Source organism: Podarcis cretensis, assembly GCF_951804945.1.
Source record: "Podarcis cretensis genome assembly, chromosome: 2".
Lineage (NCBI taxonomy): Eukaryota > Metazoa > Chordata > Lepidosauria > Squamata > Lacertidae > Podarcis > Podarcis cretensis.
The window spans coordinates 113,790,365-113,816,651 of NC_137171.1; the positions used below are offsets into that span (position 1 = coordinate 113,790,365).

The 26,287-nt window shown below is 47.4% G+C and overlaps 2 protein-coding genes across 6 annotated transcripts; one reads left to right on the plus strand and one right to left on the minus strand.

Moving 5' to 3' along the window:
- Positions 1-3,461: 3,461 nt before the first annotated feature.
- Positions 3,462-16,277, minus strand: LOC307209086 (galectin-1-like). 3 transcript variants are annotated; one of them, XM_079964191.1, is made up of 4 exons: positions 16,114-16,277; positions 6,644-6,723; positions 6,362-6,521; positions 3,462-3,650 (listed from the first exon to the last, which is right to left on the minus strand). In XM_079964191.1, the coding sequence occupies exons 2-4, from the start codon at positions 6,670-6,672 to the stop codon at positions 3,474-3,476; spliced, it is 366 nt and encodes a 121-aa protein (XP_079820317.1). In that variant the 5' UTR covers positions 6,673-6,723; positions 16,114-16,277; the 3' UTR covers positions 3,462-3,473. The 3 variants fall into 3 exon arrangements, with proteins under 3 accessions (XP_079820317.1, XP_079820316.1, XP_079820315.1); XM_079964190.1 differs by lacking the exon at positions 16,114-16,277 and adding an exon at positions 8,731-8,856; XM_079964189.1 differs by lacking the exon at positions 16,114-16,277 and adding an exon at positions 8,727-8,856.
- On the plus strand, positions 14,403-26,037 carry LOC307208614 (uncharacterized protein). 3 transcript variants are annotated; one of them, XM_079963402.1, is made up of 10 exons: positions 14,404-14,554; positions 16,286-16,359; positions 18,178-18,304; positions 19,863-19,976; positions 20,393-20,475; positions 21,352-21,478; positions 21,988-22,098; positions 23,134-23,394; positions 24,661-25,074; positions 25,440-26,036. In XM_079963402.1, exons 2-10 carry the CDS (start codon positions 16,336-16,338, stop codon positions 25,784-25,786), a joined length of 1,608 nt encoding a protein of 535 aa, XP_079819528.1. In that variant the 5' UTR covers positions 14,404-14,554; positions 16,286-16,335; the 3' UTR covers positions 25,787-26,036. The 3 variants fall into 3 exon arrangements, with proteins under 3 accessions (XP_079819530.1, XP_079819528.1, XP_079819529.1); XM_079963403.1 differs by having other exon boundaries at positions 23,137-23,394; XM_079963404.1 differs by lacking the exon at positions 19,863-19,976 and having other exon boundaries at positions 14,403-14,554; positions 25,440-26,037.
- Positions 26,038-26,287: the final 250 nt, after the last annotated feature.

Below are 26,287 nucleotides of genomic sequence, written 5' to 3' on the forward strand. Positions count from 1 at the left end.
GCGTGATTGACCTTACAGACACCAGTAAAAACATGGGCAAAATTACTGTGTAATGTATCCAAACAAAATCTTTTCTTCTTCTTTGGGTATAGAAATGATCCCTTTGTCCTGCCAAGGAAATTGAAGAACATATTTATGTATACGACAACGGCGGCAAGAGTCTTGCTAGCACGAGGATGGAAGAACGAAGAAATCCCAACCAAATAACTGTGGCAAGAGAAACTGATGGATTATGTGGAATTGGCAAAATTGACATATAAACTGCGTGATAAGGACAACGGTGACTTTAAAGAAGAATGGGAACCTTTGTAAAAGTACTTAAAGAAACTGCAAAGTGAACTGGACTCCTTGGCAGGTTTTGAATAAACATACACAAATTTATTATTGGTAACATATAGACAGATAAATTAAGGATCTTTACAGTTTTACAATATGCAGAGAATAACATATGCTGAAAAACCAGAGAAAGGACCTGTGGGAAGTCTGGGAGGGGGGAGGGAAAAACTAAGGGGGAAAATGAGGATGATATGTTTTTGATAAACTGTTATGTTGAAAATTCTAATAAAGAATATTTAAAAAGAAAGAAAGAAATGATCCCTTTGTTACAGGGACTCTCACAACAACACCATCATCAAAGTAAAGTCCCACAATTCTTTTGGGGAAAGCCACAACAGCTAAATACTGATTACCGTGCAGCGTTTTTTAAAGGCACTAAAAATGATGATGATTAAGAATCTCTTGTGTGGATTCCTCCTTGGTGAATTCACACTGTGCAAGCCTGTGGGTGACTCCCAGGGATCATTAGCTCAGACACAGTTGGGAGACGTTAACAGCCAAATTACTCCCAAGTGCATCTGCGCTGATGCTAATAAGATGTTTTAAATGGAGACCTGCCAACTTAAAGGGCCCCCTCTGTGCTCCCACAGCTTCTATTTGCATTGAAGCTGATTCGACAGAGACGGTGGGCAGGTGTTTCGCTTGTCGCTTTCCAAAACACCTTCACCTGTCCCCGGGGGGGTGGGGGGGTGGGGAGGATAATCTTAGCTGCTGTCATTATAAGAATTGGCTGGCCTGTTATCATCTTGCACCTTGAACTCCAGAATTGTACATGTACCAAAAGTTATTAATGAGGCCTCTAGAGGCACGTTGGTGACGCTGTGGGTTAAACCACAGAGCCTAGGACTTGCCGATCAGAAGGTCGGCGGTTCGAATCCCCGCGACGGGGTGAGCTCCCGTTGCTCGTCTCTGCTCCTGCCAATCTAGCAGTTCGAAAGCACGTCAAAGTGCAAGTAGATAAATAGGTACCACTCCAGTGGGAAGGTAAACAGCGTTTCTGTGTGCTGCTCTGGTTCGCCAGAAGTGGCTTAGTCATGCTGGCCACATGACCCGGAAGCTGTATGCCGGCTCCCTTGCTGTAAAGCGAGATGAGCACCGTAATCCCGGAGTCGGTCACGACTGGACCTAATGGTCAGGGGTCCCTTTACCTTTACCTTTAGGGGCACGTTGCAGGAGCCACGATGGAAAGAAGTTGCCAATATGACACACTACACAGCAACAGACCACACTGGTGTCTGCCTGTTGGGTGAAAAAGAAGGGGGACATGGGCTGCCCAGAGAAGCTGCCTTCTACCAAGTCAGACCTTTGGTATTGTCAGTATTGTCTACAGTGACTGCAGCAGCTCTCCAGGGGTGTCAGGCAGGGGATATTCCCATCTTTAAGGGATGCGGGTAGAGCTGTGGTCTAAAGCACTGAGTCTCTTGGGCTTGCCGATCGGAAGGTTGGCGGTTCGAATCCTCGAGACAGGGTGAGCTCCCGTTACTCTGTCCCAGCTCCTGCCAACCTAGCAGTTCGAAAGCACACCAGTGCGAGTAGATAAATAGGTACCGCTCTGGCGGGAAGGTGAATGGCATTTCCATGTACTCTGGTTTCCATCATGGAGTCTCATTGTGCCAGAAGCGGTTTAGTTCTGCTGGCCACATGACCCAGAAAGCTGTCTGTGGACAAACGCCAGCTCCCTCGGCCTGAAAGCGAGATGAGCACCGCACCCCATAGTCGCCTTTGACTGGACTTAACCATCCAGGGGTCCTTTACCTTTACCTTACCTATTTCCACCTTGACCTGGAGATGGTGAATAGAGCATTATGGTGGGAATATGCTGGATCCTAACCCCATTCTGCCCAAACATGTGACCAGGCAACCCAGTGCAACTTACACCAGCAAAGAGGGCAGCGTGAGCTAAATTCTGTTTTAAAGGCTTGTTTTCCCTCTGCTGGGCTTACAATGGCTCAGCTGGCAGGAACATTGCTCCTGAACAGATTTGGGTGAGGCGTGCTTTACACCAGCTTCACCTAAACCGGGATAAATTGCGCTGGCTTTCCATAGTTAGGATTGCTCCCTCGTATGGTTACATCTGTTTAGGGAAGTTTTTAATGTTTGAAGTTTTATTCTGTTTTTAATGTTCTGTTGAAAGCCGCTCAGAGTGGCTGGGGAAACCCAGCAAGGTGGGCAGGGTAGAAATAAATAATAATAATAATAATAATCTCTGCAAGTGGCTGACTCTTTCAGTGTGGTGTAATAAGAGTGCTGAACTAGGACCTAGGAGACCGGGTTTGAATCTCCACTCAGCCGTGAAACTCAGAGCCTTCGACCAGTCACCATCTCTCAGGGCGGCTATTAGGAATAGAACGGGGAGGGGCAGCTTGAGCTCTTGGGAGGAGTTTCTGGCATTATATTGTAAATATAATAGACAATACACTAAAATGGACTAAAAGGCAGAGGCTGCTAAGGGTCCCTCCAGATAAACCGTTTATTGAGTATACATGGCACCTCGGGTTACATACTCTTCAGGTTACAGACTCTGCTAACCCAGAAATAGTACCTCGGGTTAAGAACTTTGCTTCAGGATGAGAACAGAAATCCTGCTCTGGCAGTGCGGCTAAAGTGGTGCTTCAGGTTAAGAACAGTTTCAGGTTAAGAACAGACCTCCAGAACGAATTAAGTACTTAACCCGAGGTACCACTGTATATCCCAATTTGCTTGCACGCCCATTACAGAGAGGTTAGATTATAGCTGGCCATTTGTTTTGATTCATTTACGATTCAGCAATGAGCATTCGTCCTGATGTTCTTGCAGGGTGTTTACATGACCTTTGTCATTCATTCACCCAAATCCCTGGAGGTATTTTGTCATCACATTCCAAAATGCAAGTCTGTGGCTTTATTTATTTCTGTTTAAGTGGATTTGTTGCACTAGGGCAGCACAGCACTTTAACCCCCTTTAAGTGTGCAAACCAAGAGTTTTTTGGTATGTAACCAAGTCCCCTTCAGCAAAACACAGACAGCCCAGAGGCACCCTGAGTTAATGCCTTGGTTAACTAATTGGTGAAGTAATTTGGAGGACACGGTTCCCGATTTCGCATTCAAACAACAGAAACTCTGGGAGACGGGACTTTATTTGCACATTCTTTCCCCCAGCTAGTTCAGAGCTGCAAAGGGAGCATAATAGTTCAGAAACTTGACGGATTTGATCTTGAAGTCTCCGGCCACCGAGAAGAACTGTGCAGAATCCATCCCGAGCCGGTTGGGGAACTTGATCTCCTTGTTTCCTGGCATCGTCACCGTCACCGCCCTGGCGTCAAAGGAGATGGAGATCTAGCAAGGAGAAACCAAAGACTTAGCCAACCTGGTGCTCACCAGAAGTTGTCGGAGTGCAACAAGTGTTGGTCAGGCTGTTTGCTGGGGTTGCTGGGAGTTGTAGTTCTAGATAGACCTTTGGTGCAATGCGGTCCATTCTTTCTTCTCCAGCCAGAAGGCAAGCAGGTGGGAGGTGACTGAGAGCAGAGGGAAACTGGTGGCACAAATGGCCCCAAATTGCAGCAGAGGCACTTTGGACAGTGCTGCATGATGCCCACCCTGGGATTACCAGCAGGGCCGTCTTTAGCAGGTGTGGCACCAGGGTGCAAATATCCACCCAGCACCCTCAAATGACCATGGATGGGGGGGCAAAGCTGCGCACGGCCAGCCAGGGGGAAACTATATGGCTGACAGGGTGCAGCTGGTGGGCTTGCAGGGAAAGGGGAGGCCGCTGGCAAAGCCGCACAGCTCCCCCACTTGCTGGGTGTCCCTGAGGCCGGCGCCCTGGCGCAATGAACCACTAAGCCCTATGGGAAAGACGACTCTGATTACCAGGAATAGGGCATTCAGTGTGGCAGCACCAGGACTGTGGCATTTGCTGCCAAGCAACCATCACCTGCTCAAAGCTTCTTTATTCACTCAAACTTTCCCCATTATGCAACTCACCCATGCGCTATTTGTGCGCTGTAAGCTGTTTCCATCTTTTATTATCTTAAAATCACGTCCGTGTGTTTGCCGCTTAGGTATTTTATTATTAAGCAGCATACAAACTTATATAAATACAATAAAAGGGTCTGGAGGAAGTCAAAGGTTATAAAATGCCTGCTTTGCAACATTATCGCCCCACGTTATCCAACTCGTCTCACGAGGAACACAGGAAATGGTCTTAAAGCGAGTTAAGACTATTGATCGATCATCAAGCTCAGTACAATGGTACCTCTGGATATGAACGGGATCCGTTCCGGAGCCCCGTTCGCATCCTGAAGTGAACACAACCCACGTCTGCTTGTGCGTGGGTCACGATTCGCCGCTTCTGCGCATGCGCATGGTGTCATTTTGATCGTCTGCGCATGCGCAAGTAGCGAAACCTGGAAGTAACGCGTTCCGTGACCTGGAAACTACAACTAATTCAGAATGCGGCAGCTAGATTGGTGACTAGGAGCGGCCGCTTAGACCATATAACACCGGTCTTGAAAGACCTACACTGGCTCCCAGTACGTTTCTGAGCACAATTCAAAGTGTTGGTGCTGACCTTTAAAGCCCTAAACGGCCTCGGTCCCGTATACCTGAAGGAGCGTCTCCACCTCCATCATTCTGCCCGGACACTGAAGTCCAGCGCCAAGGGCATTCTGGCGGTTCCCTCACTGTGAGAAGCCAAGTTACAGGGAACCAGGCAGAGGGCCTTCTCGGTAGTGGCACCCGCCCTGTGGAATGCCCTCCCATCAGATGTCAAGGCAATAAACAACTATTTTACTTTTAAAAGACAACTGAAGGCGGCCCTCTTTAGGGAAGCTTTTAATGTTTAATAGGTTATTGTATTTTAGTGTTTTGTTGGAAGCCGCCCAGAGTGGCTGGGGAAACCCAGCCAGATGGGCGGGGTATAAATAATAAATTATTATTATTATTATTATTATTACCCGAAAACGCTCAACCTGAAGCAATTTCAACCCAAGGTATGACTGTATTGTCTAAAGCACTGGTTTCCAGTTGGGGGTCCGCATAACCCACCCAGGAGGTCCATGGCATATACCTATTAACACCCCTTTTTGAGCACTGGGCTCTCATGTGGGTCATGTGACTTGTGCAGGAGTGTGGCCCGGAAGGCGCGCATCCTGGTTTTGTGCTGGGACATGTTGGTGCCTAGGGCTGGGGGATTTCTGGTTTTGCAACATCACAATATATCACCAGTTAAACATTGCGAAATATCAAGATGTCTGAAATAAGGATGGAGCTATGTAGAGGCATTGGCTGGTTTCACTCCCCACATTGTGATTTTTGCATAGCGCGCGCACACACACACATTTCACGATTCACCATGTATTGCCAGCTCAAAAACTACAAAACCATTATCACAATATGGACTTGAAACTGGTTTTGGACAGTATATCTATTGCCCAGTCCTAGCACACATCACGATCCGCGATATATTGCCAGGTCAAAAACTATAAACCGATTATCACAAGATGGACTTCAAACCGGTTTCAGACGATATTACTGATATATCGCCCAGCCCTAATGGTGGCACAGAAATATCAACATTTTCAAAAGTGTGAGAGTCTGTGGCTTGGCTTTTGGAAAAATAGAGGGTTCGCAGTACAGTGGTACCTCAGGTTACGTATGCTTCAGGTTACATACGCTTCAGGTTACAGACTCCGCTGACCCAGAAATAGTGCTTCAGGTTAAGAACTTTGCTTCAGGATGAGAACAGAAATCGTGCGGTGGCAGCGCAGCGGCAGCAGGAGGCCCCATTAGCTAAAGTGGTGCTTCAGGTTAAGAACAGTTTCAGGTTAAGAACAGACCTCCGGAACGAAATGAGTACTTAACCCGAGGTACCACTGTACTTAGCTATTTGGGAACCACTGGTCTGGAATGATTGGCAGTGGCTTTCCTGAGTTTCAAGCAAGAGACTCCCCCCCCCCCACCTGGAAATTCAAGTGATCGAACCTGTGACCTCTTACTTGCGAGGTTGATGCTCCACCCCTGAGCTAATGGCGTATCCCCATATTCACCTTGGCTTCTTCTCCCTGCTGGAAAGGGAACAGCGACTCTCGCAGTTCCTGTCCCCACACTCCACACGCCTTGGAGTTACACACAATGTCGCGTGTCTCAAAGCGAGGGTTGAAGTGGAGGAGGAGGTTGTGGCGATCCCGGCCCAGGTTGATGGCAAACCTGTCGTGGAGACGGAGGAGATACTGGAGACGAAACTCGCATTTGATAGGAAGCAGCAGAACCCCACATGGCTCCATCCCCCTTCAACCCATGTATTTTTCTTCTGCTTTATCAATACAAACCTCTTGGCATCTGGGGTCACTCTCCCCATCACCAGGATCCCATCGCCAATCTTGATTGTCTTGTCGGTGACAGCCAGCTGCTAAAATAAGACCAAAGGGCAGCATTAGACCAGGCGTGGGGAAACATTGGCCCCCTTATTACTTTTTTGACATACGATGTCCCATTTTTATTTGCTACTTTAATTATAAAGGGATGTGGGTGGCGCTGTGGGTTAAACCACAGAGCCTAGGACTTGCTGATCAGAAGGTCAGCGGTTCGAATCCCGACAGGGCGAGCTCCTGTTGCTTGGTCCCTGCTCCTGCCCACCTAGCAGTTCAAAAGCACGTCAAAGTACAAGTAGATAAATAGGTACTGCTCCAGCAGGAAGGTAAATGGCGTTTCCGTGCGCTGCTCTGGTTCTCCAGAAGCGGCTTAGTCATGCTGGCCACATGACCCGGAAGCTGTACGCCAGCTCCCTCGGCCAATAAAGCGAGATGAGCACTGCAACCCCAAAGTCGGTCGCGACTGGACCTAATGGTCAGGGGTCCCTTTACCTTACCGTAATAATGGGTTTTGATGGACAACTCCCATGATCCCTGCCCACGGGCTATGCTGCCTGGGGCTGATGGGAGTTGTACTTTGGCAACATCTAGGTAGTCAAACATCATGGCATTGATAATGAGCAGGGCCAGTTCAACATACAGTGGTACCTCAGGTTAAGTAATTCATTCGTTTTGGAGGTCTGTTCTTAACCTGAAACTGTTCTTAACCTGGAGCACCACTTTAGCTAATGGGGCCTCCTGCTGCCACTGTGCCGCCAGAGCACGATTTCTCTTCTCATCCTGAAGCAAAGTTCTTAACCCGAGGTAATATTTCTGGGTTAGCGGAGACTGTAACCTGAAGCGTATGTAACCCGAGGTACCACTGTATCTCCCAAATAAAGGAGAGTTCCTGCCATGGCTATCTGCCACTACTTTCCCCAGACCAATCTACTGTTTTATATATTTCTCTCTCTCTCTCTCTCTCTCTCTCTCTCTCTCTCTCTCTCTCTTTGTTATAGGGCAGGTAAAAGCAGAATTCAGCCAAAAGCAAATTTGCACTGTCAATCAGCTGATTGATGCTGCCAGTCAGCTGGCTGGTGCACTTGCAAACCCTGACAGCTGATCATTTGGCATGACACAGATGGCTTAATTTCTTCTTTTAAAAAATTGTATTCTCAAAAACAGGAACAGGTGCTACTAGCCCAGAGATGAAAAGAAGAAAGAGTCCCTACCAAAGAGGAATGGCAGACTAAGCTGATGGACTATGCCAAAATGGCAAAGCTGACTGGGAAACTCAGGACAAAAACTTTTTTAAAAAAATTGGGGGAAATTTATAATTTACTGAAGAGACCACTGTAAACAGATGAAAACATTAGCAGGACTTTAATTTATTATTATTATTAGAATTTAATATCACTTGTAATGTAACAGGTATTATGGATAATATGGATAAATACAAAAAAAATAGATCACAAAATAATATGTAGTTGAAAATGTTCACACTAGGACCCAAGGAAGGGTTGGAGGGGAAGTCGCAAGATTCAGAGAAATCTCTTTAAATGGATATGGAATTTGGTATTGTTAGAAACTTTTTTTGTTGGCTTGTAAAATCTAATAAAAATGAATTTAAAAAACAAAACACGGAGCATATTTAAACCCCTCCTGTCCCACTTCTCTTTAAAAAAACAGGGCCATGGTAATTTAATTGGTTAGTCACTCGTTACGAAAGATCTCCAAGCAACTTACAACATAAGTACTGTAAACGAAAAACCCCCACAATATAGGCATATTTACACAAACATGCATATTATTAGTAAAATATACAAGCAGCTGCCACCCCAGTAGAAAACCAGGTACTGCTCCACTGGCAAGTTGCACGAGGGAGACTGAGTCACCAGACTGCTCTTTCTCCTACACTTTCTATAACGACTTGACAAAATTACAATTTAATCTGCTTCCCCTAAGAGGGAACCACACCCCCCAACAAACACAACACAGTATGGTAGTCAGCTAGAACTATTCCTCTTGCTACACAGATTGGCCACACTCGGGAGTAACTTACATACTCCATAATTTTCTCAGAGCTGCTCCAAAAAAGACACAGGAGGAATCCACAAAAGGGCTTCAAAGCCTGACCCTTAAAGCGTAGATCAGGAGTCTGTCCTTGCTCCTCCCATCCAATCAGAGGTGCTGGCCTGTAAGCACCATTTAGTCAAGAGTAGGCGAGGCTGGTCAATGGAGCAGATTGGAGCATCTCACCAGGTGAGTTCCTTCCAGACCAATTGTTAAGTTTTGTTGCAGGAATTTATGTATAGGTTCACAGAATCATAGAATCATAGAGTTGGAAGAGACCACAAGGGCCATCGAGTCCAACCCCCTGCCAAGCAGGAAACACCATCAGAGCACTCCTGACATATGGTTGTCAAGCCTCTGCTTAAAGACCTCCAAAGAAGGAGACTCCACCACACTCCTTGGCAGCAAATTCCACTGTCGAACAGCTCTTACTGTCAGGAAGCTCTTCCTAATGTTTAGGTGGAATCTTCTTTCCTGTAGTTTGGAACCATTGCTCCGTGTCCGCTTCTCTGGAGCAGCAGAAAACAACCTTTCTCCCTCCTCTATGTGACATCCTTTTATATATTTGAACATGGCTATCATATCACCCCTTAACCTCCTCTTCTCCAGGCTAAACATGCCCAGCTCCCTTAGCCGTTCCTCATAAGGCATTGTTTCCAGGCCTTTGACCATTTTGGTTGCCCTCCTCTGGACACGTTCCAGTTTGTCAGTGTCCTTCTTGAACTGTGGTGCCCAGAACTGGACACAGTACTCCAGGTGAGGTCTGACCAGAGCAGAATACAGTGGCACTATTACTTCCCTTGATCTAGATGCTATACTCCTATTGATGCAGGTTGTGGGGGGTTGCCCCTCCAGCAGATATCCTGCACATGCAGCCCACAACCAAAATCAGCACAATCGCTTTTGTGACTTTTGTGATTTGTCCCCACAAAACACTTTCATCACAGTTCCTTCCTATCTATTCAAAGGGCCTTTGCTGCACGATACCAAACATAACAATTCGCTGATAAATGAAGTTGCGTAGCGTGGGTTGTCAGCACCCGGGGAAAGGCAAGCAATTTGCACTCCCTAACCCGTGGATTTTAGCACTCAGTGAGCTGCGAGTGCGAGCGCGCCCCCCCAGATGTTGCGCCCGGTGCGGCCGGCCCCCCCTGCACCCCCCACGCTACACCACTGGATAAATGTATCATGTACTGGCTCACTAAGAAAACTTCAGAAATTCATATAGACAGGTGAGCTCAGCTACTCAGCAGCCCCTCTGCCTGAGTGATAATCCCTGGCATCCTGGTACCTGAGTGCCAGACAGGTAGACATTCCAGAAATAACAAACCCAGGTGAAGACAAAAGGGTGTGATTAACTTGGCTGGGAAACAGGGAAATGTAAATATCTCTTTTGTTACACTTGATGGGTGTTTGGTGGAGGGCAAGGAGAACCATGGGGCAGGGTCCAGGATGCTTGGATTACTGCCACCAGACCTCCCCTTTCATGATGTAACCGTGATGTATGAGTGATGTGGTGGGGTGGGTGTAACATGGGGATTAGCAGCTAATAAAAGTTTGGGTTCTCTTTTGTTTGGGGCTTCCATCTTGTTCCACCTTGTGGCAGGTGGGAGTCCTGTCGCAACAGTCTTCAATAAAGACCAAGCCTACTGGCTGCTGTTTTGCTCTGGTATTCCTGGCTGGTGTCCTTGTTTTTTGCCCAAGGGAGCCCTCAGATTTTTCCGTTAACAGTGTGCCATATATATATATATATATATATATATATATATGTAAAGGTAAAGGTACCCCTGCCCGTACGGGCCAGTCTTGACAGACTCTGGGGTTGTGCGCCCATCTCACTTAAGAGGCCAGGGGCCAGCGCTGTCCGGAGACACTTCCGGGTCACGTGGCCAGCGTGACATCGCTGCTCTGGCAAGCCAGAGCCGCACACGGAAACGCCGTTTACCTTCCCGCTGGTAAGCGGTCCCTATTTATCTACTTGCACCCGGAGGTGCTTTCGAACTGCTAGGTTGGCAGGCGCTGGGACCGAGCAGCGGGAGCGCACCCCGCCGCAGGGATTCGAACCGCCGACCTTTCGATCGGCAAGCCCTAGGCGCTGAGGCTTTAACCCACAGCGCCAATATATATATATATATATATATATATATATATATATATATCACAGCTCGCTCACGGGGAAGAATACTTTAAAACCTGCCGTAACACCCTGAAGATGAGCGAAAGCATTTGTGGGTGGGCTTTTTCCGCCCACCACTTTCTCCAGTGGTTCCAATTCCTACCTCAATCTACCAATCTGATTAAGCATAGATAAAATGAAGCTGCATCTGTCTTCTGAGGATTGGTTTGCAGGCAGGCATGGCCAAACCCAGCCCTCCAGCTGTTTGGGGACTACAGTTCCCATCATTCCCGACTACTGGTCCTGTTAGCTAGGGATGATGGGAGTTGTAGTCCCAAAACAGCTGGAGGGCCAAGTTTGGTCATGCAGAACTTTATTGGCACTCCCAGCACGAAACTGATCTGGTTTATGATCTGACTGCCAATTCCATGTACATGGAGCTTTTGGAGCAAGTAAAAAAGCAAAAACAAAAAAACAGGTAAATTAAAATATAGTCTTCCTAATAATTATGTATGTGCAGGACATTTTTCTAACCCAGTTGGAGGTCTTTGCTAAAATAAATTATCAGTTTCATTGGGGAATAATCACAGATGTGATCTGTTAGCTGAAGTCTGAAATCACACAGAGAGTGCTATTGTACTCCTGCCCTTCATATGTATACAGTGGTACCTCGGGTTAAGTACTTAATTCATTCTGGAGGTCCATTCTTAACCTGAAACTGTTCTTAACCTGAGGTACCACTTTAGCTAATGGAGCCTCCCGCTGCCACCGTGCCGCCGCCACGTGATTTCTGTTCTCATCCTGAAGCGACATTCTTAACCCGAGGTGCTATTTCTGGGTTAGCGGAGTCTGTAACCTGAAGCGTATGTAACCCGAGGTACCACCGTATTCTGTTTCACAATTTTGAAAATTCATTTAAACAACCTTAAAATATCAAAAGCTTCCCTTTCTCTTTCCATGGTTCATTTTGCATAACATAAATCCCTGCATATTTTATACAAACTAAACCATTCCGTATTCCATTATTACACCTATCAAAACTTATTTACACTTCGCGTAGACATCTGATTGGCCTCCATGCGAACAGAATGATGAATTAGATAGACCTTTGGCCCATGGCAGCTAAACAGTTTTTATTGTTCCTTGCCACTTCTGCCCAGTGTATTAACTGGGCTTGAGGCAGGATTGATCTGAGCCTTAATCCTGAAACCACTTATAGACCTTTTGTAACAGGGAGAGGATAGCTGTAGCCATTCCAGTGTTGCTGGACTCTAAGTCCCATCAGCTACAGCTGACATAGCCAGTGGCCAAGGATGATGGGAGATGGTAGCAAGAAAGGGAGGAACCTGCTTATATTTAATTAAGGATGAAAGATCAGAGCTTTGCAAACTCTGTGTTGTGACATGTTAGTGTGTTGGCTGCAGTGTGCAGGTACATCATGCAAATGCTCTTTATAAGGGGTTAGTTTAACCTCCAGTTTGTTAATAAAACTGAATTAGTGATTACTCTCCAAAAAGTGTGTCACCAACATGAGAAGTTTGGAAAGCTCTGATGGCGCTGTTGTCTAAACTACTGAGCCTCTTGGGCTTGCTGATCAGAAGGTTGGCGGTTTGAATCCCCACGATGGGGTGAGCTCCTGTTGCTCTGTTCCAGCTCCTGCCAACCTAGCAGTTTGAAAGTACCACTCCAGCGGGGAGATAAACAGCGTTTCTGTGCGCTGCTCTGGTTTTGCCAGAAGCGGCTTAGTCATGCTGGCCACATGACCTGGAAAAACTGTCTGTGGACAAAGGTTGGCTCCCTCAGCCAGTAAAGCAAGATGAGTGCCGCAACCCCAGAGTCGTTCGCGACTGGACTTAACTGTCAGGGGTCTTTTACCTTTTTTAGGCCTCTCAGGTAAAAAAATATGCTTTCAAGAGTGGCTTACATGCCCAGAAAGTAAAACAAGGACATTCCTTGCCCACAGGTTTACAATCTTAAGGTCAAAACACAAAAGGAAAAGGGGGTAGGGAGGGAAGAGGAAGAAAGCAAACTCAGGGGCTGGTTATTTAAGTCAAATGGAAGTTCTTATAACTACAGTACCAGATAGAATGATTGCATTCTCTACGGAACAAGCCTAAACTAATGGGAAGCTTAGGTAGCAAGAAGGATTTTGAGGGGGGTGGGAGTGGGGGTGTCACAGCACACAGAGAAGGGTTAACCCTTCCCTTCCCAGCTGCGTGGCAGCAACCATGCTTGAAAAAGGCCTTCCAATGCGAGACGGGGTTCCCAGCAGTTTGCACACCCTGCCTACAAAGGCTGCCCTCCAATGCAGGAGCAGCGTAATAAAAGCACATCTACTAATCTTAACACCTGGACCCTTGCTGCATGTGTAGGTCTAGCAGTCTCAAAAGCAAAGACCCGTGTTATAGGGTGCTATGTAAATATAACCCAAGTGGTACAGGGAATTTGAATAATTTGAAAGATTTGAAAGATAATAATTTGAAATAATTTGAAAGATTTCAAAATTTTAATATTCTCTCTCTCTGTGTGTGTATATATATGTGTGTGTGTGTGTGTGTGATATATATATATATGGGACGCAGGTGGCGCTATGGGTTAAAGCCTCAGCGCCTAGGGCTTGCCGATCGAAAGGTCGGCGGTTCGAATCCCTGCGGCGGGGTGCGCTCCCGCTGCTCAGTCCCAGCGCCTGCCAACCTAGCAGTTCGAAAGCACCTCCGGGTGCAAGTAGATAAATAGGGACCGCTTACCAGCGGGAAGGTAAACGGCGTTTCCGTGTGCGGCTCTGGCTCTGGCCAGAGCAGCGATGTCACGCTGGCCACGTGACCTGGAAGTGTCTCCGGACAGCGCTGGCCCCTGGCCTCTTAAGTGAGATGGGCACACAACCCCAGAGTCTGTCAAGACTGGCCCGTACGGGCAGGGGTACCTTTACCTTTACCTTTACATATATATATATATATATATATATATATATATATACACACACACATACATACATACTTTGGCCACCTCATGAGAAGAGAAGACTCCCTGGAAAAGACCCTGATGTTGGGAAAGATGGAGGGCACAAGGAGAAGGGGACGACAGAGGACGAGATGGTTGGACAGTGTTCTCGAAGCCAGCAGTGTGAGTTTGACCAAACTGTGGGAGGCAGTGGAAGATAGGAGTGCCTGGCGTGCTCTGGTCCATGGGGTCACGAAGAGTCGGACACGACTAAACAACAAGAACAACATACACATTTAAAATACTCATTTAAGCATCATTAAAATATCAGTGACTTTCCTTCTCTTTCCATGGTTCATTTTGCATAACATAAAATCCCTGCATACTTTACATAAACTAAACCATTCAGCATTCCCTTATTACCTCCATCACAACTTATTTACACTGTTGAATTTATCTTAATGCTGCCAAGATTCAACATTTTAATTCTAGACAAGAATGAGAGCTGTTGGACAGAGAGAGAGAAGCGACATTTTAAAGGGGATTCAAGCCGTTACAGAGAACCTGGAGCAGTGGCAAACACAATATACTGTATGACAAATGCGTTAAGGGTTAAAAGCCAAGCGAGTCCTTTCCTAGCTCGGCTGGATGGCGGGGAGATCGATGGCGGAGGTCGCTTCCTGCTCCGCCCACCGTGGGAAATAATTCATGGAATTTCCCAGGCCTTGGGGCGGTGCATTCTTTCTTGGGGGAGAAAGCCGGTGAGTTTAAAAATAAATGAACTGAAAAGCCCGTAGGTGAAAGGTGCAATTCCGGGTGGAAGAAAAGGAGAAAGGAAGGGGGTGCAGATTGGATTCGTGGGGCCGGAGGGAGGCGAGGCATTGTTCGGGCTAAGAGCACCCGAAGATCAGGATCAGGCCAGGGGATCTCCCCAGTCCAGCGGCCAACCAGATGCCCCAACGGCAAGCCTCTCCAAACAGGACCTCCCCACGCGCGATCCCCAAATACTCGTTTCTAAGGGAATAAATAGCCATTGGCACAGCCTTTGCCCTCTTTTAAATCCGTTCCTGCATTTTTGGGGGTGGGGTTGGACTAAATGACCCTTTCAGCCCTACAATTCTAGGATTCTACCTCTTGTACGGAGCAAATTCCACGCGTGCAAATTCCACCTTCTTTTGTCTGTCTCGAATCTCCCACTATTATGCTGTCCGTTAGTATGCTTTTCATTACGTTTTTACTACTGATGTTCCATAAAATGTGTCTCTCCCCCCCCCCCGCCTTTTCTTAAATCAAATTTTTATTGGTTTTTAAACAAATACAAGAACCCTTAAACACTTATCCAGCAGTATAGCTAACGGTGTTTGTTTTATCCATTTATCCACGTTCAACATTAAAGCATATTACTTAGCATATCCTCTCCACTGACCGAAATCAATATCTTCTTGTACCAACCTCTCGGAATATGCTCTTAATGTTGTACAACGCCCTGTGGGTCTTTTGATAAATAATAATAATAATAATAATTTATTATTTGTGCCCTGCCCATCTGGCTGGGCTTTCCCAGCCACTCTGGGCGGCCTCCAACAAAGATTAAAAATACATTAAAATGTCACACATTAAAAACTTCCCTGAACAGGGCTGCCTAAATGTCAGGTAGTTTATCTTTTTGACACCTGATGGGAGGGCGTTCCACAGGGCGGGCGCCACTACCGAAAAGGCCCTCTGCCTGGTTCGCTGTAGCTTTGCTTCTCGCTGTGAGGGAACCGCCAGGAGGCCCTCGGTGCTGGACCTCAGCGTCCGAGCTGAATGATAGGGGTGGAGATGCTCCTTCAGGTATACTGGACCGAGGCCGCTTAGAGCTTTAAAGGTCAACACCAACACTTTGAATTGTGCTCGGAAACATACTGGGAGCCAGTGTAGGTCTTTCAAGACCAGTGTTATACGGTCTCGGTGGCCACCCCCAGTCACCAGTCTAGCTGCCGCATTCTGGATTAGTTGTAGTTTCCGGGTCACCTTCAAAGGTAGCGCCACATAGAGCGCATTGCAGTAAGCCAAGCGAGAGATAACTACTGGGAACGTACTGGGAGCCAATGTAGGTCTTTCAGGACCAGTGTTATATGGTCCTGTATGTAAGCCAAATAAATAATGGCAATAGTAATCTTATGCACACTTAATGTGGGATTTAGCCCCACTAAACTCAGTGGGATTTACTTCCAAGTAAGCATGGGCAGGATTGTGATTGTTTTGTTGTCCCACTCCGAGCATGGCTGGGAGACTTTTGGCTTGCTAGATGTTGCCTGGACTACAACTCCCATCTTACCTGACCGTTGGCCGAATGATGGCAGCTGGAGTCGGTGGGATCTGGAGCTGAGCCACATTTGGGGTGGCGACCACAGGGTCCCCAGCCCTGAAACAGAAGATTTCAAGCACATCTTGAGGGAAGATGTGATCCCTGTTCCTGAAACCATCTCCTTTCCACTTTGTCCTCACAGGCTGTGGCACATTTCAGCTCTGATGGCCCTTTCATCCTGAAGGAACAGAGATGTCAGTAACACACCTGGCTCAGGTATGCAGGAGGATGAAGGCAGAGGGTTTGTGCCAGGGAGGTGTGAGCTCAGAGAAATGCTCTTTTTCCCCCTGCTCTTGCCGGCCCATTACTATTGTTAATCCACTTGCCGATCAAAGCAGTTCGAATCCCCACAACAGGGTGAGCTCCTGTTGCTCTGTCCCAGCTCCTGCCAACCTAGCAGTTCGAAAGCACACCAGTGCAAGTAGATAAATAGGTACCGCTGTGGCGGGAAGGTAAACGCCATTTCCGTGCGCTCTGGTTTCCATCACAGTGTCCTGTTGCGCCAGAAGCAGTTTAGTCCTGCTGGCCACATGACCCGGAAAGCTGTCTGTGGACAAACACCAGCTCCCTCGGCCTGAAAGTGAGATGAGCACCGCAACCCCATAGTTGCCTTTGACTGGATGTAACCATCCTTTACCTTTTTTACCTGCTACCCAAAGGTGTCCAAGGAACTCAGAACACAATTGAAAAGATTAATACATTATGCCCAGGGTTTGAAATTCCCCAGGCGCGTTTTGCAACTGGCGTGAGTACTTCCGCTATGGGGCAGCTCTGTAAACTGGGTAGGTAAATACCGGGAAAGCAAAATGTCACTCAGAGAAGGATCTGAAATATTTTCCTTGAAGCTTGAATTTGTTTTATTTTGGATTGTTTCATTTGATGTGGTCTAAACCACTGAGCCTTGGGCTTGCCAATCAGAAGGTTGGCGGTTTGAATCCCTGCAACAGGGTGAGCTCCCGTTGCTCAGTCCCTGCTCCTGCCAACCTAGCAGTTCGAAAGCATATCAAAGTGCAAGTAGATAAATAGTACCGCTCCGGCGGGAAGGTAAACGGTGTTTCCATGCGCTGCTCTGGTTTGCCAGAAGCGGCTTAGTCATGCTGGCCACATGACCCGGAAGCTGTACGCCAGCTCCCTCGGCCAATAAAGCAAGATGAGCGCCACAACCCCAGAGTCGGCCATGACTGGACCTAATGGTCAGGGGTCCCTTTACCTTTACCTTAAACTGCTTTTAGATTTTCTCTTTAAAATATAAAACTGTACAGTTTTACCTTGGTTGTCAAATGCCCTGGAACTAGGATGTTTTGGTTCCCGAATGCCGCAAACCCGGAAGTGATTGTTCCGGTTTGCAAACGTTCTCTTGGAGCCTGAACCTCCAATGGGGCTTCCGCAGCTTCTGATTGGCTGCAGGAGCTTCCTGCAGCCAATCAGAAGCCGTTATTTGGTTCCTGAATGTTTTGGAACAATAAACCTCACCATGGGGGGGGGGATGATGGCTAGGCATTTCGTTGTGGCAACCGTAACCTAGGTTGAGGGAGCCATTTGGTGATTAGCTTATATATTTTAACACTGGTTATACTATCAGTACAACCCTAGTGACAGCCACAATAGGAATAGCACACAGTAACAAATCACTATCACCTCAGTCTATCAAAAGGCTGGGGTGGAGGGAGGTAAGCCTTTTCCTGGTACTGAAAACATGTCAGTAAAGTCACCAGGTGGATCTTGCTGGGGAGAGCATTTCACAGAGGAGGAGCCACCACTGAAAAGGCCCTCCGCCTTGTCTGCACCTTCCTTAGAGCGGGGATCTGGAGAAGATCCGTCCAAAAAAGATATGCGTAGGTTCCTATTGGGGGAGGCATTCCTGAAGATATTGGAGTCCTTGTTGTTATTTATTAGAAAACCTATGAGCTTTGTGTGCTCTGTTCAACCTGGGAAGTAAACACGGCACATGTTGCGGCCATTTTTATTTATATTGGTGAAATCAGCCTGTCTGTTTTGCATTTCCTTCTTGTAGTCGTCTCTCCCCCCTTTCAGATGCTGGTGAGCTTTGAAGACGTTGCTGTCTATTTCACCAAGGGTCAGTGGGATCTTCTGGATTCGCATCAGAAATCTTTGTACAGCGACGTCATGGGGGAGAATTACGGCCACGTGGCTTTCCTGAGTAGTTACCATTTCTCATCATTTTGTTGGGACAGATATATGTTCTGAAGCAGCCATCTTATACTCCTTTTAAATGTGTGGGAGGGGAAGCGGGGCTATTGGTTTCTTTGTTTGCTCTTGTTTTTAACAGGTATTTTGTGCTCTTATGTTGCATTTTTATGTTGCGAACCGCCCTGAGCTCTGTGGATGAATGATGGCATGCACATTTAATAAATAATAATAAGGCTGTTCTGGAAAATCAGTTGAGGGCATTTGCCAGGTATAAGAACACCTGAAGAACACCTGCTAGATCAGGCCAAAGGCCCATCTAGGCCACATTCACAACATACATTGCAGGGGGTTGGACTAGATGAGCCTTGGGGTCCCAACTCTGCGATTTTATGATTCTATACATCCAAAGACCTATGATAACATTTTAAACACCCCTGACTTCCCCCAAAGGGTCCCGGGAGCTGCTGTTTCTCAAGGTTTGCGCCTTCATTATACACTTTTAAGCGCCAGGCAAAAATGTTTCTTTTTGACCAGGCCTTTGGTTGACCTGACTGACATCCTATAGCCTTTTAAAATGTGGCTCTTTTTTGTGGTGTGTGTGTATTTTTGGGTTATTTTTAATTTTTATTTTATATATTGTGATCTCTTCTGCGAACCGCCCTGAGACCTCCAGGTGTAGGGCGGTACAGTGGACGCTCGGGTTGCGAATGTGATCCGTGTGGGAGGCACGTCCGCAACCCACAGTGTCTGCAACCCGCAACACCACGTCTGTGCATGCACAAAGTGTGATTTAGTGCTTCTGCACATGCGCGAGTCCAAAACCCAGAAGTAATCCATTCCGGTACATCTAGGTTTCGGCACGTCCGTATCCCGAAGCATCTGTAACCCGAGGTATGACTGTATATAAATTCATCATAATAAACAAACAAACAAACAAACAAACAAACAAGGGTGTCAAGAGTTTGGAGGCCCACATGTGGCGCTGTGGGTTAAACCACAGAGCCTAGGACTTGCCAATCAGAAGGTCGGCGGTTCGAATCTCCGCGACGGGGTGAGCTCCCGTTGCTCGGTCCCTGCTCCTGCCAAGCTAGCAGTTCGAAAGCACATCAAAGTGCAAGTAGATAAATAGGTACCGCTCTGGCAGGAAGGTAAACAGCGTTTCTGTGCACTGCTCTGGTTCGCCAGAAGTGGCTTAGTAATGCTGGCCACATGACCCAGAAGCTGTAAACCCGCTCCCTTGGGCTGTAAAGCGAGATGAGCGCAGCAACCCCAGAGTTGGCCACGACTGGACCTAATGTTCAGGGGTCCCTTTACCTTTAGCTGTATCTCCTTCCCAAAGCTACACTTCCAAAAGTAGTGGAACAATCAACCTGTCTTCACCGCCTCTGATTGCTGTGCTGTTTTCATGAGCTTTGTTTTATTGCGTGTTTCAATTATGGATGTTTGTATGTGCAACTGGCCTTTGTACTTCGTAAACCTCTCGGAAGCCAGTTTTTGATGTTAGGCGGTATGTTGAGTATTGAATAGCAACAGGAACGGTAATAATAATGTTCACATCCTTACCCAAGTGGGGTCTCCAGTTCTCAAACCCGACCTGATCTCTCGGCTGGAACAAGAGGAAGAGCCCTGGATTCCGATCCCCTGTGAGGTGGATGGAGGGAAGACTCTGGACTCTGGACCAGGTGCGAAATTAGACGAAGCCAGCTTTCAAATAAGGTGTTTGGGATTGTGCACGATGCAAAAATCCCAAGATTTTTGTTGGACTACAATCCCATCATCCCTGTTCGGGAGGGAAGATGTCAACATGGTGGGGTGGTGCCACAAAGTTGCCCTCACGTAAGCCCCCTTCAGATTATATTTCGTTGCCTTGAGAACCGCGGTTTAGATCACAAGGGTGATGATAATCAGTGTAATCAGGTGCTACCTCTGTGTGCCTGTCACCCCCCTGCATGCATTTTCTTCTGCATGTGATATTTGCTGAAGGAGAAGAATTCCTTTCGCAGAATTCACTCACTTTCTGAGGCTTGGTTAAACGGAGCGTCAAAAGTTCAAGGCTGGGTAGAAATGGAATTGTTCTCTGCGTTTTTTGTGCCTTCAGGTGCAAGAAGTCCGTACTCTCTTTGTGCTGGTGCATCCGCTCTGCCTGGTGGAAGGGATACAACTGAGGCAAACCCTGGGCAGGTAGGAAACTCTGATTGCAGAGCCCAGCGGCAGAAATCTGTCATTTTCCCACATTGAGAACCAGTGTAGTGGATTGAAATCCCAACTGGGCCAAGGAGACCAGCATTTCAGATCTTTGTTGGGCCACTTGTTGTCTCTTGGCCACCCCTGCCTCACAGTGTTGCTGTGACGATGGCATCAGAGAGTCCCGCTGTGTGGTTGTGGGAAACTGCCTTGTTCCGAGGCAGATTACTGGTCCATCCAACACAGTATTGTCTACAGATCCTGTGATGATTGGCAGAAGCTCTCCAAGGTTTCGGGAACTGGTGCTGTGGTCTAAACCACTGAGCCTCTTGGGCTTGCCAATCAGAAGGTAGTTCAAATCCCCGCTCCTGTTGCTCTGTCCCACCTCTTGCCAACCTAGCAGTTCAAAAGCATGCCAGTGCAAGTAGATAAATAGGTACCACAGCAGTGGGAAGGTAAACGGTGTTTCTGTGCGCACTGGTTTCTGTCATGGTGTCCAGTTGCGCCAGAAGCAGTTTAGTCCTGCTGGCCACATAACCCAGATAGCTGTCTGTGGACAAACACCGGCTCCCTCGGCCTGAAAGCGAGATGAGCGCCGCAACCCCATAGTCGCCTTTGACTGGACTTAACCATCCAAGGGTCCTTTACCTTTTTTTTGCCTAGGGTGCCAGGGATTGAACCCAGACAGTCACGGGGTGGCTGAGGACAGACTGAGTTTAGTGCCTCCACTGAATCTCAAATCAGAGCAAAACCACATTTCGAAGCAGATATGCCACTATTGTGTGTGGTTTGGGGTAGAAGTCTCTTTGGGATGGTATCTGGGGAAGTGAAGATCTTTAGTTTGCCGACCTGTTGTTGTCGTCATTGTTGCAGAGACCAGTGACCTTTGAGGATGTAGCTGTGTACTTTTCAGAGCAGGAGTGGGCCTTTCTGGATCCAGCTCAAAGAAGCTTGTACAGGGATGTCATGCTCGAGAACTATGAAAATACATCTTTGCTGGGTAAGTGCCTTTGTCAGGTTGAATCCTGACAAGACAGAAGTACTGTTTTGGGGTGGACAGGAGGCGGGCAGGTGTGGAGGATTCCCTGGTCCTGAATGGGGTAACTGTGCCCCTGAAGGACCAGGTGCACAATCTGGGAGGCATTTTGGACTCACAGCTGTCCATGGAGGCACAGGTCAATTCTGTGTCCAGGGCAGCTGTTTATCAGCTCCATCTGGTACACAGGCTGAGACTCTAAAATGCAGCCTCATTTTAAAAGTAGCCCATAGATCAAAACCATAAGGGGAGGGAAACATAAGGGTCAGACTGAGTCCAAAGCAAAGGCCAGGCGGAACAACTCTGTCTTGCAGCCCTGCGGAAAGATGTCAAGTCCCGCAGGGCCCTAGTCTCTTGTGACAGAGCGTTCCACCAAGTTGGGGCCAGTACTGAAAAGGCCCTGGCCCTACTTGAGACCAAGAAATGATTGTCTAATTCCTCCTTGATCCTCTTTGGCTTTTCTCTCCAAACAGGGTCTCATGTCCTCAAACCCTCCCTGATCTCCAGCTTAGAAGAAGAGGAAGAACCATGGGTGCCAGATCCACAGGCCCTGGAGGAAAGGAAGGCCTTGGACTCCAGCTCTGGTGAGAGAGGAAGGATTCTAGATTCGTTTGCTTGTTTTGAGTTGAAGAGCATTTAAACATAACACTGGGAAACAAAAATTTTCTTGCAGTTGTTCTAACCTAATTTAGACATGCTGATTTCATATCTGAAGTTGGTTTTGTTCTGTAAGCTCTAGGGGTTTTTTTGCAGTTCATGCACCACGCTTGTTTACACATTTTTGTCTACTTGAAGAAGCCGTGGTCCAATCTGAAAAATACAAATATTTAGGTTAGGTAAAGGTAAAGGGACCCCTGACCAGTAGGTCCAATCGTGACCGACTCTCACTTTACTGGCCGAGGGAGCCGGTGTACAGCTTCCGGATCATGTGTCCAGCATGACTAAGCCACTTCTGGCGAACCAGAGCAGCGCACGGAAATGCCGTTTACCTTCCCACCGGAGTGGTACCTATTTATCTACTTGCATTTTTATGTGCTTTCGAACTGCTAGGTTGGCAGGAGCAGGGACCGAGCAACGGGAGCTCACTCTGTCGTGTGGATTCAAACCGCTGACCTTCTGATCGGCAAGTCCAAGGCTCTGTGGTATAACCCATAGTGCCACCCACGTCCCTATATTAAGGTTACAAAACTATAAAAATAAAGAAAAATTAAGTTTGCAAAACAATAATTACCATGTGGTTAGGGTAGATCAACGTGTCAGTGTCCACTTATCCCCAGTGTAAATATGACATATCAGCAAAAGTCGGAAATTGAAGGATAACTATAGCACGTACACAGAAATTGATTTCAGATTTGAAATCAGCATAGAAAGAACATGTAAGAACAGTTGAAAAAGCTCATGCAAGAGAAAATGAAAAAAAATTGTTCCTCAGTGCTCCTCTCCCGTTCCTGGAGAGGACTCTGCCTCATGTTTTTTCAAACATTTTAATTTCCTCTCGCTTCTTCTAAATGATTTTTTTAGGTTTGTGTTCTGTTATTACTTCCTCATGTTCTCAGCTCGTAAAATGTCTCTGGTTTATTCCTTTGTTTTCATGAGCGCTCTCTCTGTCTCCCTCCCAGCAGGTGACAAGAAGAAAAGGCACTTTTGCCCGGATTGTGGGAACAGTTTTACGGTGCTAGCGAGCCTTGTGAGGCACCAGAGATCCCACACGGGGGAGAGACCTTACAAATGCCTCGAGTGCGGGAAAGGGTTTCGTGACAAAGGAGGCCTCGTCAAACATCGGAGGATCCACACTGGCAAAAAGCCCCACGAGTGCCACGAATGCAGGAAAAGGTTCACGGAAAGAGATGCGCTTATTCAGCATCAGAAAACCCATCTCGGTGAGGGAATTGTGGTCACCGTGCTTTGGGGTGTCGCTTATTTATTCGTGCACTGCTCTGCAACAACTAAAGCACCGTTTAAAAAAAAAACCAAGATAGAAACAAACTGCGGCGGGCAATAAAAATCTACCATAAAAGGAAAACCTAAACTAAACGGCCTGAGCAAATAAGTTTTGTTCCTCTGTTCTGAAAAGAGGATAAAGGAAATAATCATTTTAGCATTTTTTCCCTTCTATTTTTCTCCTCTTCATTTTCTGTCGGCTACTCTTTACCAATTTTGCTAGAATTTTGCTTAACTATAAGACATTCCCAAATATCAAGAAGTTGCTCTTTGCTTTGTCAGCCCACGTAAATCTTTAGTTATAAATCAATAATGCGTATGTCACAACGCGTCTCTCCCACTGTTTATCATACATAAATGCCTGACTGGTTTTAGTAATAATACTAATACTACTACTAATAATAATTTATTATTTATACCCCGCCCATCTGGCTGGTTTTCCCCAGCCACTCTGGGCAGCTCCCAACAGAATATTAAAAATACAATAAAACATCAAACATTAAAAACTTCCCTAAACAGGGCTGCTTTCAGATGTCTTCTAAAAGTCAGATAGTTGGTTTTTTTCCTTGGCATCTGATGGGAGGGTGTTCCACAGGGTGGGTGCCACTACCGAGAAGGCCCTCTGCCTGGTTCCCTGTAATCTCACTTCTCTCAGTGAAGGAGCCGCCAGAAGGTGCTCGGAGCTGGACCTCAGTGTCTGGGCTGAACGATGGGGGTGGAGACGCTCCTTCAGGTATACTGGGCTGAGGCCGTTTAGGGCTTTAAAGGTCAGCACCAACACTTTGAATTGTGCTCGGAAACGTACTGGGAGCCAATGTAGGTATTTCATGACCGGTGTTATGTGGTCTCGGCGGCCGCTCCCAGTCACCAGTCTAGCTGCCACATTCTGGATTAGTTGCAGTTTCTGGGTCACTTTCATAGATAGCCCCATGTAGAGCGCATTGCAGTAGTCCAAGCAGGAGATAACCAGAGCATGCACCAGTCCTTTGCAGAGACAGCATTCCATTTATGCCGCAAACCACACAGACATCTTTCGATTCTCATTGTTATGGAACTCAGTGACCTCAAACTCCCAGGCTTCAAAATAATCTCTGGACCCGTCCGTTTTAACTTTGTCCCTGCCAAGCATCAAATGCTTGGTGGCATTAGTCCTGCCACCATCATTTCCAGAGGGGTCACTCCTTGCCTGTTTGGTCCCTTCGCAGGTGACCTGAGGAAGCGCTACTTATGCCTGGAGTGCGAGATGAGCTTCCTCAGCAAAGGAGGCCTGGAGAGGCACCAGAGGGTCCACGCGGGAGAGAGGCCCTTCCAGTGCCCCGAGTGCGAGAAAAGCTTCTACGACAACGGGAGCCTGGTGAGGCACCAGCGGACCCACCGGCAGGACAGGCCCTTCCCCTGCCTCGAGTGCGGGAAGCGCTTCAACATCCGCTCCAACCTCGCCAGGCACGAAATCCTCCACAAAGAAGCCAAGCCCTTCCAGTGCGCCGACTGCGGGAAGCAGTTCAGCAGGAAGGGGCGCTACCTGAAGCACGCGAGGGAGAAGCCCTACGATTGCCCCGTGTGTGGCAAGGCCTTCTGCGAGAGGGGAGACATGGTCCGACACCGGAATCAGCACCCAGGTGAGCGGGGCAGCGCCGGGGGGATCTTCTCCAGGTGGCAAGGCCATAAGAAGCCCCCACCAGGTTACTCCAGTACAGTGGTACCTCGGGTTAAGTACTTAATTCATTCTGGAGGTCCGTATTTAACCTGAAACTGTTCTTAACCTGAAGCACCACTTCAGCTAATGGGGCCACCTCAGGATTTTTGCATTGGGTCACCCCAAATTCACCATCAGATCACATGTCTGTGGCCACAGCATGAACCACAAAAATCATCCATTGTTTCATTCAGAATATTTTTTTCCCTTGTTTTCCTCCTCTAAAAACTGGGTGCGTCTTATGGAGCGAAAAATACGGTATACACATTCTACTCTTTGTTCCAACAGATGAGCTGAGGGAAATGTTCGCCTGCCCAGAGTGCGGGAAGGTTTTTAGCAAGAAATCCAGCCTGAGGAGCCACCAGAAACGCCACACGACCGAGAGGCCCTTTGAGTGCTACGACTGCGGGAAGAGGTTCAAGAAGAAAGGGGACTTGGGGGCGCACCAAAACAGCCACACTGGAGAGAGGCCCCACAAGTGCTTTGAGTGCGGGAAGATGTTCGGTAGCAAAACAGCCCTCTATCAACACCACCGGATTCACACGGGAGAGAAACCCTACTCCTGTGCGGAGTGTGGGAAGCAGTTCACTCTCAAAGGAAACCTCGATCGGCATCGGAGGACCCACGTGGGATGAGGCAAGATGGCGGCAGGGAAAGAAGCTGTGTGGCAGAAAAGGAGAGAGCCCTTCACCCTGTGTATCGAATGACTGTCTATTTAGAGCATGGGTAGGCAACCTAAGGCCCGGGGGCCAGATCCGGCCCAATCGCCTTCTCAATCCGGCCCATGGACGGTTCAGGAATCCGCCTGTTTTTCCATGAGTAGAATGTGTCCTTTTATTTAAAATGCATCTCTGGATTATTTGTGGGGCATAGGAATTCACTATTATTTTTTTCAAAATGTAGTCCGCCCCCCCCCCCAAGGTCTGATGGACTTTTTCCTGCTGAAAAAGTTTGCTGATCCCTGATTTAGAGGAAGGCTCACCAACTGTTTTGGACCACGAGGCACCCATTTTGAATTTTGAGGGTGGGCGAGGCACCTAGCTCCCCTCACACCAAAAGCCTTACGGAGCCCCATTTTAGGAAGTGAGAGCTGCTTGAACAGCGCTTAACCCTGTGTAGAGGTTTAAGAAACTTGA

Coding starts and splice junctions, on each gene's coding strand:
- LOC307209086 (XM_079964189.1), bottom strand. Junction 6,522..6,643: donor GTGACCCCAGATGCCAAGAG/GTTTGTATTGAT, acceptor TCTCCACGACAG/GTTTGCCATCAACCTGGGCC. Junction 3,651..6,361: donor AGCAGGGAGAAGAAGCCAAG/GTGAATATGGGG, acceptor TCTCCTTGCTAG/ATCTCCATCTCCTTTGACGC.
- LOC307208614 (XM_079963402.1), top strand. CDS start 16,336: ATGTCAGTAACACACCTGGCTCAG. Junction 16,360..18,177: donor CAGTAACACACCTGGCTCAG/GTATGCAGGAGG, acceptor CCCCCCTTTCAG/ATGCTGGTGAGCTTTGAAGA. Junction 19,977..20,392: donor GACTCTGGACTCTGGACCAG/GTGCGAAATTAG, acceptor TTGTGCCTTCAG/GTGCAAGAAGTCCGTACTCT.